Below are 19,483 nucleotides of genomic sequence, written 5' to 3'. Positions count from 1 at the left end.
GTCAGCCAACGCATGTTCTGGATATTTCATGGTAATTGTCAGTCAACGCATGTTCTGGATATTTCATGGTATTTGTCAGCCAACGCATGTTCTGGATATTTCATGGTATTAGTCAGTCAACGCATGTTCTGGATATTTCATGGTATTTGTCAGCCAACGCATGTTCTGGATATTTCATGGTATTAGTCAGCCAACGCATGTTCTGGATATTACATGGTATTTGTCAGCCAACGCATGTTCTGGATATTTCATGGTATTAGTCAGTCAACGCATGTTCTGGATATTTCATGGTATTTGTCAGCCAACGCATGTTCTGGATATTTTATGGTATTAGTCAGCCAACGCATGTTCTGGATATTTCATGGTATTTGTCAGCCATCGCATGTTCTGGATATTTCATGGTATTAGTCAGTCAACGCATGTTCTGGATATTTCATGGTATTTGTCAGCCAACGCATGTTTTGGATATTTCATGGTATTTGTCAGCCATCGCATGTTCTGGATATTTCATGTTATTAGTCAGCCAACGCATGTTCTGGATATTTCATGGTATTTGTCAGCCAACGCATGTTCTGGATATTTTATGGTTTTAGAAAATCGTTAGTTGACCTGTAGATGTATTTTCCTGTGTTATTTTATTTCTTCGGGTTGCTTTATTTTAGAGGTCTATCCCATATTTTCGTTTACTCAAATAAGAAGGGAAAAAAAACAGTTTTCTGAACAATTTATATACAATCATGACCAAACCTTACTGTAATGAAAATGAGGTTGGTTCATGCTCTGATTACGCCTCACACGAATCAAATGTATGTAACGCTTTTACAGTGCAACTCGTATAAAATTGTTAAGTATAAAAATGAGGAGATGTGGTATGATTGCCACTAAGACAAATTTCCACCAAAGTTGAAGTGGATGTAAGCAATTATAAGCAACCGTACGGCCTTCAACAATGAGAAAAACACATAGCGTATAGTCGGCTTTAAAAGCCCCGACATGAGAAATATGAAACAATTCAATTGAGAAAACTAACGGCCTAATTTATAGAAATAACGATATAATAGATAACTACAAATTTTCTTTGTTGAAATAGTTATTTGTTTTTATAGTGATTAGCTGTACTCCAATTTTTTACATTTTTACCTATTGTGTCTGGGTTTTTTGCTCACACATCGATGTTAATATAATGGAATACTATGCGACTGTCATACAAATTTAAGGTTTAGCTAGCTATAAAACCAGGTTTAAACCACCATTTTCTACATAAGGCAATGCCTGCACCAAGTCAGGAATATGACAGTTGTTTTCACAAGGAAGCTATTAAACCAAGAGTTCCAAGTGGTGAAGTTGAAATCATTCCTTCTTAAACTTTACGGACGCCATCACGAGTTGGTTGACCGTTACGGAATATCCGTTTCACAGATGATAGCGGATGTGTTCCTAATGTCGTAACTACAATCCCGTCTCCTTTTCCCGAATGTGACCTACCGAATTAGACTAATTACCGGGTTTGAGCAACACGACGGTAGCCACATGTGGAGCAGGATCTGCGTACCCTTCCGGAGCACATGATATCAACCCCATTTTTTTTGGTTGGGTTCGTTTGCTCAGTCTTTAGTTTTCTATGTTGTGTTTTGTGTACTATTGTTTGTCTGTTGGTATTTTTTTCTTTTTTAGCCATAGCGTTGTCAGTTTATTTTCTACTTATGAGTTTGAATGTCCCTTTGGTATCTTTCGCCTCTCTTTTTCCATTTGTTTGATGTGTTTGAGCTTTTGATTTTGCCATTTGATTAAGGACTTTCCGTTTTGAATTTCCCTTGGAGTTCGGTATTTTTATTATTTTACTTTTTTTTAACAGAACCATTTACGAAAAACGAATATGACAGACATTAACCAACTACGAGGTCTATCAATCAAAACAATACAACACATATTTAATATACAGAACAAGGATCATTTGCAATGAGTGGTCTGATTCATTTGATTTACAGAACTAGGATCATTTGCAGTGAGTGGTCTGATTCATTTAATTTACAGAACAAGGATCATTTGCAGTGAGTGGTCTGAATCATTCAATTTACAGAACAAGGATCATTTGCAGTGAGTGGTCTGATTCATTTGATTTACAGAACAAGGATCATTTGCAGTGAGTGGTCTGATTCATTTGATTTACAGAACAAGGATCATTTGCAGTGAGTGGTCTGAATCATTTGCAGTGAGTGGTCTGAATCATTCAATTTACAGAACAAGGATCATTTGCAGTGAGTAGTCTGATTCATTTGATTTACAGAACAAGGATCGTTTGCAGTGAGTGGTCTGATTCATTTAATTTACAGAACAAGGATCATGTGCAGTGAGTGGTCTGATTCATTTGATTTACAGAACAAGGATCATTGGCAGTGAGTGGTCTGATTCATTTAATTTACAGAACAAGGATCATTTGCAGTGAGTGGTCTGATTAATTTGATTTACAGAACAAGGATCATTTGCAGTGAGTGGTCTGATTCATTTGATTTACAGAACAAGGATTTTTTCCAGTGAGTGGTCTGATTCATTTAATTTACAGAACAAGGATCATTTGCAGTGAGTGGTCTGATTCATTTAATTTACAGAACAAGGATCATTTGCAGTGAGTGGTCTGATTCATTCAATTTACAGAACAAGGATCATTTGCAGTGAGTGGTCTGATTCATTTGATTTACAGAACTAGGATCATTTGCAGTGAGTGGTCTGATTCATTTGATTTACAGAACAAGGATCATTTGCAGTGAGTGGTCTGATTCATTTAATTTACAGAACAAGGATCATTTGCAGTGAGTAGTCTGATTCATTTGATTTACAGAACAAGGATCATTTGCAGTGAGTGGTCTGATTCATTTAATTTACAGAACAAGGATCATGTGCAGTGAGTGGTCTGATTCATTTGATTTACAGAACAAGGATCATTGGCAGTGAGTGGTCTGATTCATTTAATTTACAGAACAAGGATCATTTGCAGTGAGTGGTCTGATTCATTTGATTTACAGAACAAGGATCATTTGCAGTGAGTGGTCTGATTCATTTAATTAACAGAACAAGGATCATTTGCAGTGAGTGGTCTGATTCATTTGATTTACAGAACAAGGATTTTTTCCAGTGAGTGGTCTGATTCATTCAATTTACAGAACAAGGATCATTTGCAGTGAGTGGTCTGATTCATTCGATTTACAGAACAAGGATCATTTGCAGTGAGTGGTCTGATTCATTTGATTTACAGAACAAGGATCATTTGCAGTGAGTGGTCTGATTCATTTAATTTACAGAACAAGGATCATTTGCAGTGAGTAGTCTGATTCATTTGATTTACAGAACAAGGATCATTTGCAGTGAGTGGTCTGATTCATTTAATTTACAGAACAAGGATCATGTGCAGTGAGTGGTCTGATTCATTTGATTTACAGAACAAGGATCATTGGCAGTGAGTGGTCTGATTCATTTAATTTACAGAACAAGGATCATTTGCAGTGAGTGGTCTGATTCATTTGATTTACAGAACAAGGATCATTTGCAGTGAGTGGTCTGATTCATTTAATTTACAGAACAAGGATCATTTGCAGTGAGTTGTCTGTTTCATTTGATTTACAGAACAAGGATCATTTGCAGTGAGTGGTCTGATTCATTTGATTTGAAGTACACAAGATGGATTGTATCCACTGTAATCACTGATTTTGTTAGAAATAACGATATAATAGATAACCACAAATAGTACAAACCAAACAATAATGCACACTATTTGCCAGCAGTTAAGTACTTAATCTGTTGATTTGAAAGCATACCGATCTATACTTTAGTATTTGTGAACGTATTTCTTAAAACTTGATACAGCATTGCAGTCATAAGTAGCACAAGCTATTTTGAATTGCAATGCAGAAAAAAAAAGTAATAGTTTAGTCGTGCTTCAAATATAAGTTAGCGGATTGATGGTAATCCCAATAATTAGCAGTGACTGAACAACATTTTGATTTTACAAAAGTCTTATCTAAATTTTGGTATGCAGATTACCATGAGAAATTCTAATCTCAAAGCATCTATTTTGGTCGTCCACCAAGTAGTTTTACATTACCATATATTTATTTATTATATTAGCTGGACCCAGAAAGTCCCAAATATGCAATAAGACTCGGGCTAATCTCAAGAAATTTATGGCAGAAATCTCTAGCCGTGAAAATAAAGAATAGTCAGTAAATATAAATTCAAGCGTTGCTTGGATTTCAACAAACCAACAAAGAACGAATATAAAAAATAAGTGTTTAAGGTGTACACCAATAAAACAGCACCCTAAGAACACAAACAATCAAAACACATCGTATATGCTTTACGACCATGTGCATATACAAACATGATACTGTGGAATATAGACACAATACTGTATTTTCAATTGAATGATGATAAATAGAGGTGTGCTGGAAGTAGATCTAGATTTCTGTTGAAATGTCCAGAGTAAAATAAACAACAAGTTTTTATCATTACCAACTATTTACTTCATTTTCTAAAATATTGAATGTGAATCAATTGCTATAGTAAATCAACACTAGCCATGTTATACTTTGTTGAATCTATTCTTATTTTATGTTTTATTTTATGTTTGAAATTATTATTGTAATTATTTCGCTCAATGTGGGCGCCGTGAATGGCAAATAAAATATGCGTTTGTTAATTTGTTCGTGTGTTTGGAATAGAAAAGCTGATCATGTTAATATAAACAAGATTGTTTTCAGCTTGGTCAACAAATATTTGACGATCTTTTATTTTTAATAATCGTCTGTTTTGTAACATTTGCTAAATTTATGCATGAACATATACTATAATTGTATACTTTAATTGTATACTATAATTCTATACTATAATTATACTATAACTGTATACTATAATTGTATACTATAATTGTATACTTTAATTGTATACTATAATATTGTATACTATAATTGTATACTATAATTGTATACTATAATTGTATACTATAACTGTATACTATAATTGTATACTTTAATTGTATACTATAATTGTATACTATAATTATATACTATAATTGTATACTATAATTGTATACTATAATTGTATACTATAATTATACTATAATTGTATACTATAATTGTATACTATAATTGTATACTATAATTGTATACTATAATTGTATACTATAATTATACTATAACTGTATACTATAATTGTATACTATAATTGTATACTATAATTGTATACTATAATTGTATACTATAATTATACTATAACTGTATACTTTAATTGTATACTATAATTGTATACTATAATTGTATACTATAATTATACTATAATTGTATACTATAACTGTATGCTATAATTGTATACTATAATTGAATACTATAGTTGCTTATTTGATTTTTTACACTGCATTTTACTTTATAATATCTATAATGAATCCGTGTAAACAACATCATTAACAGTATAATACAAGTTGATGATAATCAGGGGCTGGTCTAGAAACTTCATTGACGGTTGGAAGGGAACTAACATGTCAAACAAAAAGCGGGTTACCAGGGAATTGAAAGACGGATTTTTAAACATATGCAACCGAGTATACGCCGAGGCTAGGGGGTAGGGCTCACCGGAAGTGTTGTACGTTTGGCCGAGAGAGATGTATCGCAGTCACGTCCAATCGAAAAGTGGTTAGGAAATTTGATGTCTTCTGAAGGGAAAGGTCGAATTATCTGTATTTTAAAGTATTCTTTAACAATTCTTTCAGAGTCCGCAGTATATTGTTCTTACCATGTGGTGTGTTTTCTCCACTATCAAAGTTGACTGTCCGAATATTATGAGAACGCTTGAAAAATGGGTTCATCACTAATATTATAAAAGTAAGGTAATGTGGCATTATTGTAATTTAGCTATCCACCAGAGACCATAGGACGAGCTAGTTAACATCTACAAGTCGCCATACGGCCTTCAGCCTAGAGGATGAGCTAGTTAACATCTACAAGTCGCCATACGGCCTTCAGCCTAGAGGACGAGCTAGTTACCATCTACAAGTCGCCATACGGCCTTCAGCCTAGAGGACGAGCCAGTTAACATCTACAAGTCGCCATACGGCCTTCAGCCTAGAGGACGAGCTAGTTAACATCTACAAGTCGCCATACGGCCTTCAGCCTAGTAAGATAAATTTGTATCTATGTGAATCACAGAGAGCATCACTGTGTCTCTGTTTTATCGAGTCTGAAAGATATATAATATACAAATAACTTACAAACACAATACGACGGGTTGAGATTTTTGTTTTGATTTGCAAATGCCATTTGTTCAAACAATTATCATTTACTGATAAAACTGACTAAAAGTTATCTTTGAACAATTAACCTGCCAAAATGAATGTACTTATATATCAAGTGTATTGCAAGATGGTTTTTATAGGAAAGTGGAAATAGAAAAACGGCAATTTCTTTGCGTGCCAAAGATATATACGTCTGCAGAATCGTAATATAAATCATAAATCGATGCGTGCTTGCTTGCAAACTATTAAGTGTATGGTTCACACAAGTTTTACGTCTATGATATGAGTGGTCGTGCTTTTGTAGTTGATTTTACTTTCCAATCTTGAGTTTTCACTTCTGATTTTCAGAGAAACAAAAACTACATTCATATAATGTTTGAATTATGGAAATCGAATGCCAAATGACTATTTGTCACGAATATCTGTACATGTTTTGACAGTATCACAACACATTTTGTTTCGAAGAAAGGGATTCATTATAAACGTATTAAATTACCCCTATAATGTAAACTCTCCTAAATCAAAAGAGAAATTTAACAAAAAAAGAAACCAATTAGGAAAGAAAAGAAATACAACCGAAATATATCACAAAGAGCTTATAAAAGTTTAAACCTAAGAAGGTATTATAGCTTCTCGCAAGACATAATTTGATTAGTAACGAAATGGTATCGTAATAGATGGTTGTCGATGAATACACGGAGACCGCAGATATTACGCTAACCCCGTCTTAATTATTACACATAACCGCATCATCTTTTATTCATATCAAAGACGTGTCATATTTATTTTTGATGGAATAGGTTTTATAATATACAGCTTCTTTTAAAGGTAGCTTTTGACAGACAGATTGAGAAGTGATATTTCCCGCTAATTGGTGATACGTGACATTTCCCGCTATCTAGTTATGATAATTAACATTCCTGCCGCTAATTAGTGAATAATATAATGATGCATACATGACATTAAAACGTTTGAATCGAATTCATTTTCTAACAAAGATCTTCATCAAATGTCCGGAAAAACGATATTTTTTTTCGGATGAAAATTCTGAGTAATAAATACTACAAGCGAGTTTATATATTGTGTTGCAACATTACTCCCGATGCATGTATATTCTTTCATGTACTTTTAAACTCAAAATGTATTTTCATTAAAAACTCTGAACGTGTTAAAATACATTTAAATCGTTTTCTATTTAGATAAATACATGATACTTGCTACGTGCATAGTTAATATGATATACATGTAAATTGGTCATACTTGATTGATTATTGTACAATTATGTCCAGACCGCTAGGATTGACTAGGGTACACAGTATGATTGTCTACGGAACTCTCCCATTCGACAGTAAAACCCATGCTAAAGAATAGTGTCTATTTTGCTATGAGTGATGTATAAATACGCAGCCACGTCCGGTAAGAATGGGGTTGTTAAATTCGATTATCATGTAAAGAACCGTTATTCAAACTCTAAAGGGTCCACAGATGGACTGTTGCAAGGCAACATTTCTATCTCTACACAACCTATTCTCCAAATATTTCCAAAAGCAGTCCAAAGTTCCGCCCTTCATTCCACATAACCTGCAAAATGGATTTACTGTTAGTGTGTTCTTTTCTGATAATGCATGAACTTTTTGCCTCTGGACTTTTAGCACATATCAATTAATCAATCCATCAATCATTCTTTCAAGTGACAAATTTTGCATGACTTTTGTTCATAATCGATGTCTTTATCAATTTATCATTATCAGAAATAACCAGAATATCAAGGTCTTTGGACTGTTTGTCATTCATATAACTGTATAGACCTTGTAGACCCACGCATGATAAAAAAAAACAGATAATTTAATAATTTCAAAACGGAAAGAAAAAATATATTTATTTTCATACAGTCATCTTTACTATATATGCCTCTATATGTTTCAGACATTGAGATTCCTTTTATTTCTGAAAAAATGATCTACGTGTTTCTAATTTCGTTCAAAACACGCCACCATCCATGCTTTGTTAATTCGGAACTAAATTTGACAATGAAATTCATAGTCTTAACACGAACAGATATCATCATCTGTATAATATGCTACTCAATGATTTCTCTCTCCTATTGTTATGTAAGTAAATTGATTTAATGACAAGTGAACATCTGCCTCCTATTGTTTCCGACTACCATGATTAATTTTGGAAGAGAATTCAAAGCCAATGTGACAGAAACTAGAGGCTCTCAAGAGCCTGTGTCGCTCACCTGATTCTACTTTGGTTTTGGAAATCATGTATAAACAGATTAAAATCATAACAGATACCCTAATAATGATTGAGGCCAAATTTGGTTTAATATTGGCCCCGTAATTTAATAAAAAATCCTGGTGGCCATCTTGAACAGTAAATCGGCAACAAAGTAGCAACACTTCATGCACCTCATAAGGAACATTTATGCCATGTTTGGTTTCATTCCATTTAGTGCTGCTCTAGAAGAAGCATTTGTATGTATTTCCCATAGAGTCTTATGTTAAACTAAGTCCCCTGATGGAGTTTATCTTGGATGATGGTTCGGCTACAAAATAACAACACTTGGTCAGCACCTCATTAGGAACATTCATGCCATGTTCGGTTTCATTCTATTCAGTGGTTCTCTAGAAGAAAACATTTGTATGTATTTCCCATAGGGTCCTATGTTAAACTTACTCCTCCTGCTGGCAGCCATCTTGGATGACAAATCAGCTACAAAGTAACAACACTTGTTCAGCACCTCTCAAGAAACATTCATACCATGTTTGGTTTCAATCCATGAAGCGGTTTTCTAGAAGAAGACATTTGTATATATTTCCCATAGGGTCCTATGTTAAACTAAGTCCCCCGTTGGCAGCAATCTTGGTTGATGGATTTGTTACAAAGTAACAACACTTGGTCAGCACCTCATAAGGAACATTTATGCCTTGTTTTATTTCATTCCATTCAGTGGTTCTTCAAAAGAAGACTTTTGTGTGTATTTCACTTAGGGTCCTTTGTTAAACTAAGTTCCCCGCTGGCAGCCATCTTGGATGATTGATTGGCTACAAAGTAACAACACTTGGTCAGCACCTCATAAGGAGCATTCATGCCATGTTTGGTTTCATTCCATTCAGTGGTTCTCTAAAAGAAGACATTTGTATGTATTGTCCATAGGGTCCTTTGTTAAACTAAGTTCCCCGCTGGCAGCCATCTTGGATGAATTTATTGGCTACAAAGTAACAACACTTAGCCAACACCTCATTAGGAACATTCATGCCATGCTTGGTTTCATTCCATTCAGTGGTTCTCTAAAAGAAAACATTTGTATGTATTTCCCATAAGGTCCTATGTTAAACTAAGTCCCTGCTGGCGGCCACCTTGGATGATTGATCGCCTGCAAAGTTACAACACTTGGTCAGCGCCTCATAAGGAACATTCATGCCATGTTTGGTTTCATTCCATTAGCGGTTCTCTAAAAGAAGATATTTGTATGTATTTCCCATAGTGTCCTATGTTAAACTAAGTCCATCTCTGATGGCCATTTTGGATGATGGATCGGCTTCAAAGTAACAACACTTGGTCAGCACCTCATTAGGAACATTCATGCCATGTTTGGTTTTATTCCATTCAGTGGTTCTCTAAAAGAAGACATTTGTATGTATTTCACCTAAGGTCCTATGTTAAACTAAGCCCCTCTCTGGCGGCCATCTTGGATGATGGATCGGCTTCAAAGTAACAACACTTGGTCAGCACCTCATAAGGAACATTCATGCCATGTTTGGTTTCATTCCATTTACTGGTTCTCTAAAAGAAGACATTTGTATGTATTGTCCATAGGGTCCTATGTTAAACAAAGTCCCTCGCGTGCGGCCATCTTGGATAATGGATCGGCTACAAAGTAACAACACTTGGTCAGCACCTCCTAAGGAACATTCATGCCATGTTTGGTTTCATTCCATTCAGTGGTTCTCTAGAAGAAGTTTAAAATGTAAAAAGTTAACGACGAGGACGACGGACAACGACGACGGACGACCGACGCCAAGTGATGAGAAGGGCTTACTTGGCCCTTCGGGCCAGGTGAGCTAAAAACACTATGTATTATAAGATGATGAAATAACTAGCAAACATATCTTTATCTTGTATAAAACTGAGCTCAAGACTCATCTGTGACGCTCGAATCAAAGGGAGATCAGGTCTATTGTCTCTTTAACCAACAGACAAAAAATACGATCTTTAAGTATTGCTTATTTTGTAATACATCTAGATATAAAGTTACTGTTAGTTTTCATAACAAGGACATATGTCATCTTATAACTATTGCAGGATAACACCATGCATTGAATGTTGTTGCATATACTCAACATCATGTGTATTTCACCATTTATTTATTATGTGAAAGTGGCGAAAGTTTACTTCGATTCCACGCATTTTATTCCAACCCCGTATAGATTAAAACATTAAAAACATTTTAACTTCTTGGACCGACTATAATTAATTGTTGTATTTAAGACACATTTCGTTTATCACATCCGGATTGATTTGAACATAAAAATAAGATGTAAAATGATTGCCAATGAGAAAACTATCCACCTAAGCTGTGAAAGATGTCGTCAAGACAAAATGAGGGACTATTCTAAAGAGAAAACCAGCGGCCTCATTTATGCTAAATCAATTAAAAAGGACTCGACTCATCGAACTCATGTTATTATGCTAAACTGTACATATGTTGTCCGACTCTAAATAAAATTTACTAACGTACTTAAAAACTATCAGATCGATAGGAAGCACCCCCCCCCCCCCAAAAAAAAAAAAAAAACAACAAAAAACAAAAAAAAAACATTTCGGCTAAAGGTCAACAGGGAATAAACTATCGAAAGCAAACAGCTTACAAATTATAATAAAAATGTAACATTTGCCCTTTCTTGTCAAAAATGTCATTGATTAAATAATTTGATCTGAAAGCGTTTGATTATGTGTCACCATTCTGGCATAAAACTAATTTCCGGTTATAGAATACCATATAATTGAAGACAAAATCATCTGTTTCAATGTTACTACCAAATTCAACTTTCTGTTATTCAGAATTAGTTATCCATCAATCTTTTATTTCTACAAACTAATCAGTAGAAGTATAATACCGAGAGAAAAAAGTCATTTCTGTTTGTAAAACACCAATGAAACCAATATAACGTAAACTTAAGCAGATACTGAAAAATTAATTCTGTGTAAGTCTGTTAATTATCATATCGCTTCAGACTGAAAGCTGATTCTGTACGTTCAATGGAAAATGGTTACGATTTATATACACTGTACGCTGTGGTTGGTTTCTAAAAACATGGATGCATTTGTATATTAAAACGCAAATTGTTTTTCAACTGCAAAGGTTTAATAAAATAAACAGTGGTATTTAATCATACCACATCTCCTTATCTTTTAACAATGGTATTGAAATATGTATCGTAAAAATATTTGCTTTAATCAATTTGCATTATAGCTGAGTTTTATGAAAAAGAAACATTTTGTCGATTTTTTGCTTCTAATTTCTTGCATTCCATATCCAGTGTAAAAATAGTTTATAGACATAAACGTGTGTGTTCTTTAAGATTCTAAAGCACAGTCTCCTCTACAACATCTATAAAGTCGTTACCCGTCACAATCTCTATAATTTGATCCAAATTAACTTAATTTGTCCTCCCCCTATTTTTATTTTGTCAATTTCAGTTTTTTTCCCTATCTTCAGATTTTCGAACATAAACCACTCAGAGTTTTTCTTAAACAATGCGCCAATGTCTCTTCTAAAACACCTATATAGTCGTTGCCTGTCACAATCTCTATAAATTGGTCCAAAATTAACTTAAATTACCCTCCCCTAATCTCATTTTGTCAACTTTAGTTTGTTTACCCTAGCTTCAGATTTTCGAACATAAACCACTCTAGAACTTTTCCTAAACAATGCGCTAAGTCTCCTCTACACCACTTATATAATTAACTTAAATTGTCCCCCCCCCTTCCCCCCTTAATTTGATTTCCTTCAATTTCTGGTTTTAACCCTAACTTCAGATTTTCGAACATAAATCACTCTGGAGTTTTTCCTAAACGTTGCGCCAATGTCTCCTCTACAATACAGTCTGTACCTATGTAGTCGTTGCCCGTCACAATCTCTATAAATTGATTCAAAATTAACTTAAATTCTCCTCCCCTAATCTCATTTTGTCAATTTTTTATTTTTTAAAACTAACTTCAGATTTTCGAACATAAATCACTCTGGTGTTTTTTCCTAAACGATGCGCCAGTTTCGCCTCTACAACACTTATATAGTCGTTGCCCGTGGCAATCTCTATGATTTGGTCCAAAATTTTCGAACATAAATCACTCTGAAGATTTCCAAGACGATGCGCCAATGTCTGCTCTACAACAGCTTTATAATCGATCCCCGACGGTCACATTCTCTATAAATCGGACCAAAATTTACGTAAAGTGCACCACTCCCCTTTTCCCCTCAATCGCATTGTGTCAATGTGTTAGCTTATGATCATTGTAATCCAGCTGTCTATTGAATGTCTTATATAGATTTATTTAGTTCGGAAGAAAAAGCTTTGTATTCTTTATATATGAAATATGGGTTCCCTTTTGTTTAAGTTTATTTTGTCGGTTTTTCTTAAAGATTGTATGTATTCCCATAATTGTTCGCTAGGTCTCTTTAATTGTTCGCTAGCTCGAATAAACGTGATTGTTTTATGTGATGTTGTGGTTTTTAGTTATACCTCCTAATTGTTTGCTAGCTAATTGTTCGCTAGCTTGAGTCAAGTCACAGGAAACAAAGAATGAATTGAAACCGAACGCAATCACTTGTCTTCGTCAGGAAAACAATACCTATTCTTCCAGAGTTACTTGGTTAAAAAGAACTGACTACATATATATACAAATAAAGTAAAATGGTTTAGATTTCAACTATAACAAAATTACAATTTAATTTACATGTATAATCAAACGCGACGTCACAATCCACTCACTTTCTGTCATTTGATAGGTTTCATGTACGACGAAAAGTCACGATTCTTGCATCAAATGTGCAAAATCTCGTGTTCATCTGTGAAAAAACGTTTTCCAGGTACTGGGATGAAAAATATTGTTTATATCCATCTATAGTAAAAAGGATTCAATATTATCAAAAATATATAAAAACACGTACCTTTTTGTTGAAGTAGATCTTTGTTTCAGTATTGCTCCGTTTTATAGCTGAAAATATATACTCTATGTAATTTCCAACTCGTGTATAAAAGCATCGATCATCCCATATCCCTTCTATATTATCAAAATCCACATGTAATTTCTTGAGAATATTTGTACTCCTTCGGTCAAAACAGATCTGATAATTTCGATCAAACACTTCATTTCGTTCCTCTTGTTCATAAAAAACCAGCTGTGTTACTCGTTTTGTTTGTACTGCTGCAAGCGCGGCTGTTACACCAACCGGTCCTGTGCCTATGACGAAAACTGCCACACGTGCTTTTTCCCGTCGAATTTTGTCATAGTAAGATTTGATTGCAGTGAAGACTATTACCACAAGTAAAGTTGTTAAAACATTATTTTGAATCTGATGTGCAAGTGGATTTGTGTCGCTTTTACTTGGAATGCACGACATTATTCCGCCTATGTTAAATTCACAATATAAAAACTAAACCTGAAAAATAATAATGTAAAAGTGCTTTATACCAATTTCATGTATGAACACAAAATAGCTTATCTTCCAATAATACACCAAAAATAATTATTAAGAAGCAGATGCCATTTTTGAAATGTCAAATGATTATTGGTAAAGTGAACATCAATATACATATGACTTTTGTTGGTTTACACCACTGTTACTACGCGTGCGAAGTACTTTGTTGGTTTACACCACTGTTACTACGCGTGCGAAGTACTTTGTACATAAACTAATCATGTTATTTGTAAGAGCTGTTCAAATGACATTAATATCGATTCAATTTTACCACTAATTTATTTACGATAATTTCATGACAATTAAATCATGATATATTATCATAGATCCTGTAATAGCTTTTGCTAAACGTTGTACCTAACAACCAAATTATCATCTAATAACACAACTGTAATATACGTCTTCATGCTTGTTAAGGATTTGATACTGTATATTGACATTGATGAAGGAACGGAAACATATTATATTTATTTTGTCGTTCATTGAAGCCACTAAGGACTCATTTCTGCATAGGAAGTGTTTTCGTCATTTTAATCAATTAACGTCAGTCCCATAGCGAATCCTGATTTTGCACTCTTCAATTAAATTGTTTGGACAGAGTAATGAAATTGCACTTTGCGATACACTCGAAGTTAGATACAATCTGCTGAACAACTATTTAATCAGGAAAAGCTCTATATGTGTTTTAAAAGTGTTAGGTCGTTTTGTTTTGTTTTAGTTATTTATTCTTTGTATTCATACTATTACATTTTGTATGTGAAGCTTCAATATACAAAAGAAATGAAAATATTAAGATATATATCTTTTTGTCTACAGTAGCCCAATGTTGCCTATAGTTACAAATTTGATATGCATTGAAAAACAAATATTGTTCTGATTCCCATGTGCAAATCACGTCTTTCTGGAACAACAGGAAGTTGCAACCCTGATTTTAGCACAATAACATACATGTATTTTAATGTCCTAGAAATCTACAATAAATATATTATATAAACCATGCTATTACATGGGTAGTACCCTCGAGGACTGATCGTCCTACCGACCCGTTAGTAGTAACAACCTATATGATATGGTTTCCGCGAACACAAAATGTTTTGAGAGCTAATGATATAAAACATTTATGAGCATAAAAGGGACCGAATAGAACAACTGATATAGACTTGAGGTAAACTTTGGCTGTAGGAGTTGCAAACTTGGTTTATTCACAGTTACACAATCTTATGAACTGGATTTTTCAATCGTCATGACAATAACATAGCACTGTATACTGAGCGGATTGAACAACCAATATCGTCTAGGTCAAATTTACTCTTTGTATTTGTCTAAAGTAACTTTTGTTCATATAGCTCTTCAACTGTTTCGGTTCTTATATATACATCCTTGGCTTTCAAATATTTGGCTGTGAGTGTTCCTGATGAACGTAAATCAAGAAAACCCTTTTGGACGCCTGACATTCATAAATTTTAATCCTGGTGTATATGATGAGTTTATTTATAAAGTTTTGTTTTCATTTTTGAAATGCAACTTATTTTTCATATAATACTACATATTACTATTCTATATTGTTTTGTTCTTCTGTAATACCAATGTCAGATAATTAAGTGCTATTGCAGGTTTGATAGATATGATGAATTTGTTACTGATTAATTATGTTATTAGAGAGTGCATGGTGGTGAATACCCACAAAACAGTTTAGTTTAACCCCCTCACATCTCATAATTATTGGAATTTACTCATTAATTCTGACATTTTGTTTCACCACAAAAATAAAATGAGTGATGTTCTGAGATTTCGTCGTCTGACAGTTTACACAGTTAATTGAAATTCTATACTGAAAGTTATTAATGAGGTGTACATTTAAACACATGTTTAATTGTAATGCACTGTCTACCTTGTCAATTAGGATTATGAGAGAGTGATCTGTTAACGAGCTCTAACGTTGCTGAAGTGAATTTTCTCTTTCGTGTTGTTGGATTGATGTCTCGTTGACGTTTACCCGACATCATCTGTCATTCATATCTACAGGTCAACATAACTATGGTCTTTTAAACAGACTAAACAACTTGTGAATGAATATAGCAGGGATCAAATGTAATCAAAGATCTGCCCTTTACAGAACTTAAACTAAAGTTTAGGGATCAGATGTTATCAAAGATCTGCCCTTTACAGAACTTAAACTAAAGTTTAGGGATCAGATGTAATCAAAGATCTGCCCTTTACAGAACTTAAACTAAAGTTAAAGGATCAGATGTAATCAAATATCTGCCCTTTACAGAACTTAAACTAAAGTTTAGGGATCAGATGTAATCAAAGATCTACCCTTTACAGAACTTAAACTAAAGTTTAGGGATCAGATGTAATCAAAGATCTGCCCTTTACAGAACTTAAACTAAAGTTTAGGGATCAGATGTAATCAAAGATCTGCCCTTTACAGAACTTAAACTAAAGTTTAGGGATCAGATGTAATCAACGATCTGCCCTTTACAGAACTTAAACTAAAGTTTAGGGATCAGATGTAATCAACGATCTGCCCTTTACAGAACTTAAGATGTAATCAAAGATCTGCCCTTTACAGAACTTAAACTAAAGTTTAGGGATCAGATGTAATCAAAGATCTGCCCTTTACAGAAGTTAAACTAAAGTTTAGGGATCAGATGTTATCAAAGATCTGCCCTGTACAGAACTTAAACTAAAGTTTAGGGATCAGATGTTATCAAAGATCTGCCCTTTACAGAACTTAAACTAAAGTTTAGGGATCAGATGTAATCAAAGATCTGCCCTTTACAGAACTTAAACTAAAGTTTAGGGATCAGATGTAATCAAATATCTGCCCTGTACAGAACTTAAACTAAAGTTTAGGGATCAGATGTTATCAAAGATCTGCCCTGTACAGAACTTAAACTAAAGTTTAGGGATCAGATGTTATCAAAGATCTGCCCTGTACAGAACTAAAACTAAAGTTTAGGGATCAAATGTTATCAAAGAGCTGCCCGTTTACAGAACTTAAACTAAAGTTTTCCTCTGTAGATTTCGGCTATTCTGTTAAAACTTTTCTTGCTTTTCATATTTTAAATCATGCTACCCAAACATTTGAATGAAACCATTATCTCACACACATGTCATGGATATTAGTATCATACACTGTACATTCATCCGCCACTAATCTTTTTTTTATTTTGATTATATAGTAGTAAACAATGCCATTGTTCAGTTTTAAAAATTATAAGTAAACGATATTTTGAGCAATATGATATGATCGCTAAGATATGTTTGAATAAAAAGAGATGTGACGTTTGTACATGTACGTCAACAAGAAAGAAACCGCAACAATAAAACTAAACAAAAAAATTTGCAGACGCCATCATGAGTTGGTTGACCGTTATGGGGTATTTGTGTCACAGTGGGCCACAGGAATGTTCCAATTATCGTAACCACAATCCCGTCCTATTTCCTTGAATGTGACATCAGCGAATTAGACTCCTAACCGATTTTGTTCTAACAACGAGCAACACGACGGATACAACTAGTGGAGCAGGATTTGATTACCCTTCCGGAGCACATGAAATCACTCCAGGTTTGTTTTATTGGTGTTCGTGTTGCTTTTTGCTTTAGTTTTTAGGGTTGCATTGTGTTATATTGCCTGTCAAATGACTGTTTGCTGCGCACCTGTATGTGTGTTGTGGTGTCTGCGCTTGCCACTCTCGCTTTCAGCATTCATCACTAGCAAGCAGCTTGCTGTGAAAAGGAGAGCCCAGTGCGTAAGTCTTTCCTGCCAGTTACAGTCTCTCATGCAGTAAGACCTTTTGGCCCAGATATGGGATCCTCCCCGAGATGGCAGATGGAAACTTGGCACCTTACGGCCTCAGACAGAATCACAAGGTCTCGGAGGAGGTTTTGCCCCTAGATGCAAGGCATGCTAGGCCCACCGGTGAGTGCATATGCCCTGGAGCTTGCAAACACAACCCCCAGCTGTTGGTAAATAGCCCGACTGACTTGTGGGTGATCGTGGAAAGTCAACAGATGCAAATCGTTGGCATGTTAATGCAATCAACTATGGGAAAGACTACCCAGAGAGAAAACCCGGTCCACCAGAGTGAAGGTTTGACGTTGGGCTACCAACCCAATTCTGTAAAAAACAGCTCGTTACAGAAACCAGAAACCCTGAAGAAACACAAAACTGGTGTACTGATGAGGAATCAAACATGACACAATTGGGGGGAAGCCGAAAGGAAGCCCCAAAGCCTATAGGTTCCATAGTTGCGCCAAAACTTCATATGTGAATGTAAGAACAATGACAGACATATCAAAAACAGCAGAAGTAGGTATCAGTGAGAGTAAATGTAAAGGATCGGGTGAAACCAAGCTTCAAAGTGGAGATACAGTGATATTTGTCGGGAATGATGAACATCAAGTCAAGGGAGTAGCAATAATGATGAATGAAAGAGCTAAGAAATCATTGATGGAATGGACACCAATCAACAAGAGAATTATAAAAGTAAGATTATATTCAAAGTATAAGAAGTTGACAGTAATACAAGCATACTCACCAACAAATGATGCTAGAGAGAAATGGAAAGAAGAGTTTTTCCAACAACTACTGTAATAGAAGATACTGTATCATCCTACAATAAAAAATGATCTGCTTACAGTTATGGGTGACCTGAACGCAACGGTAGGCAAAGACAACAGCCATAAGCAAGAGGTGTTAGGAAAATATGGATGTGGGACAATAAATGAAAATTGTGAATTATTATGCAATTTCTGCCAAATCAACGGCCTCATTATTTCCACTCAAAGAAATACACATTTTAACAGGGAAATCCCTGATGGAAAAACAACAACCCAGACAGATCATATAATGGTACGTGGAGAGAGAGATATGACATAAACAGAGGGGAAAGATAGAACTTTACCACCGTTCTAGAAGATCTTGAATTTGCTGATGACATAGCACTTCTTTCCTCAAAACTTAGCGACCTTGATAAGAATACGCAAAAATCAACAAGAGAAGCTGAGGGAGTTTGAATGAAACTAAACCCCCAAAAATGTAAAACCCTGATATCCTAGAGCTGATAACCTTATACAACGAGGAATTAGGGGATTTAGAGAAATTCACATACCTATGAGCAGTCATGGACAAAGAAGGCGGAGGAAGTAGCAACAGAAAACAAAAAGCAAGAGGAGTATTCCATCGCCTAAGAAACATATGGTATGAAAGAGGGATTGGTCGAAAAAATAAAATACACCTGTATATATCATTGATAAGACCTGTTCTACTGTATGAATGTGAAACATGGAAACTCACAAACCTTGAAGAAAAGAAACTGAATACTTTACAACATCATGCCAAAGGAAGATCTTAAAAATAAGATGGCAAAATAAAACATCAAACAAGTAGTAAATGAAACTGCTAACACCAGGAACATCAGTTGTGAAATCAGAAGGAGACGAAGGACATGGATAGGACATAAAGTAAGGCGTGAAACAAATAA

At 34.6% G+C, this 19,483-nt stretch overlaps 1 protein-coding gene across 1 annotated transcript in view; it reads right to left on the bottom strand.

Moving 5' to 3' along the window:
• LOC127702722 (uncharacterized) overlaps positions 1-14,190 on the bottom strand; it is a 167,898-nt gene extending 153,708 nt beyond the window's left edge. The window contains exon 1 of the mRNA XM_052207029.1: positions 13,461-14,190. Coding sequence (XP_052062989.1) covers positions 13,461-13,913 — 453 coding nt within the window. The 5' untranslated portion in view covers positions 13,914-14,190. The remainder of the gene's footprint in view (positions 1-13,460) is intronic.
• Positions 14,191-19,483: the final 5,293 nt, after the last annotated feature.

The sequence above is a fragment of the Mytilus californianus genome, unplaced genomic scaffold (genome assembly GCF_021869535.1).
Source record: "Mytilus californianus isolate M0D057914Y unplaced genomic scaffold, xbMytCali1.0.p SCAF_5, whole genome shotgun sequence".
Taxonomy (NCBI): Eukaryota; Metazoa; Mollusca; class Bivalvia; order Mytilida; family Mytilidae; genus Mytilus; species Mytilus californianus.
The sequence above is the reverse complement of the archived record's forward strand: the minus strand, read 5'-3'. Positions and strand labels throughout refer to the sequence as shown.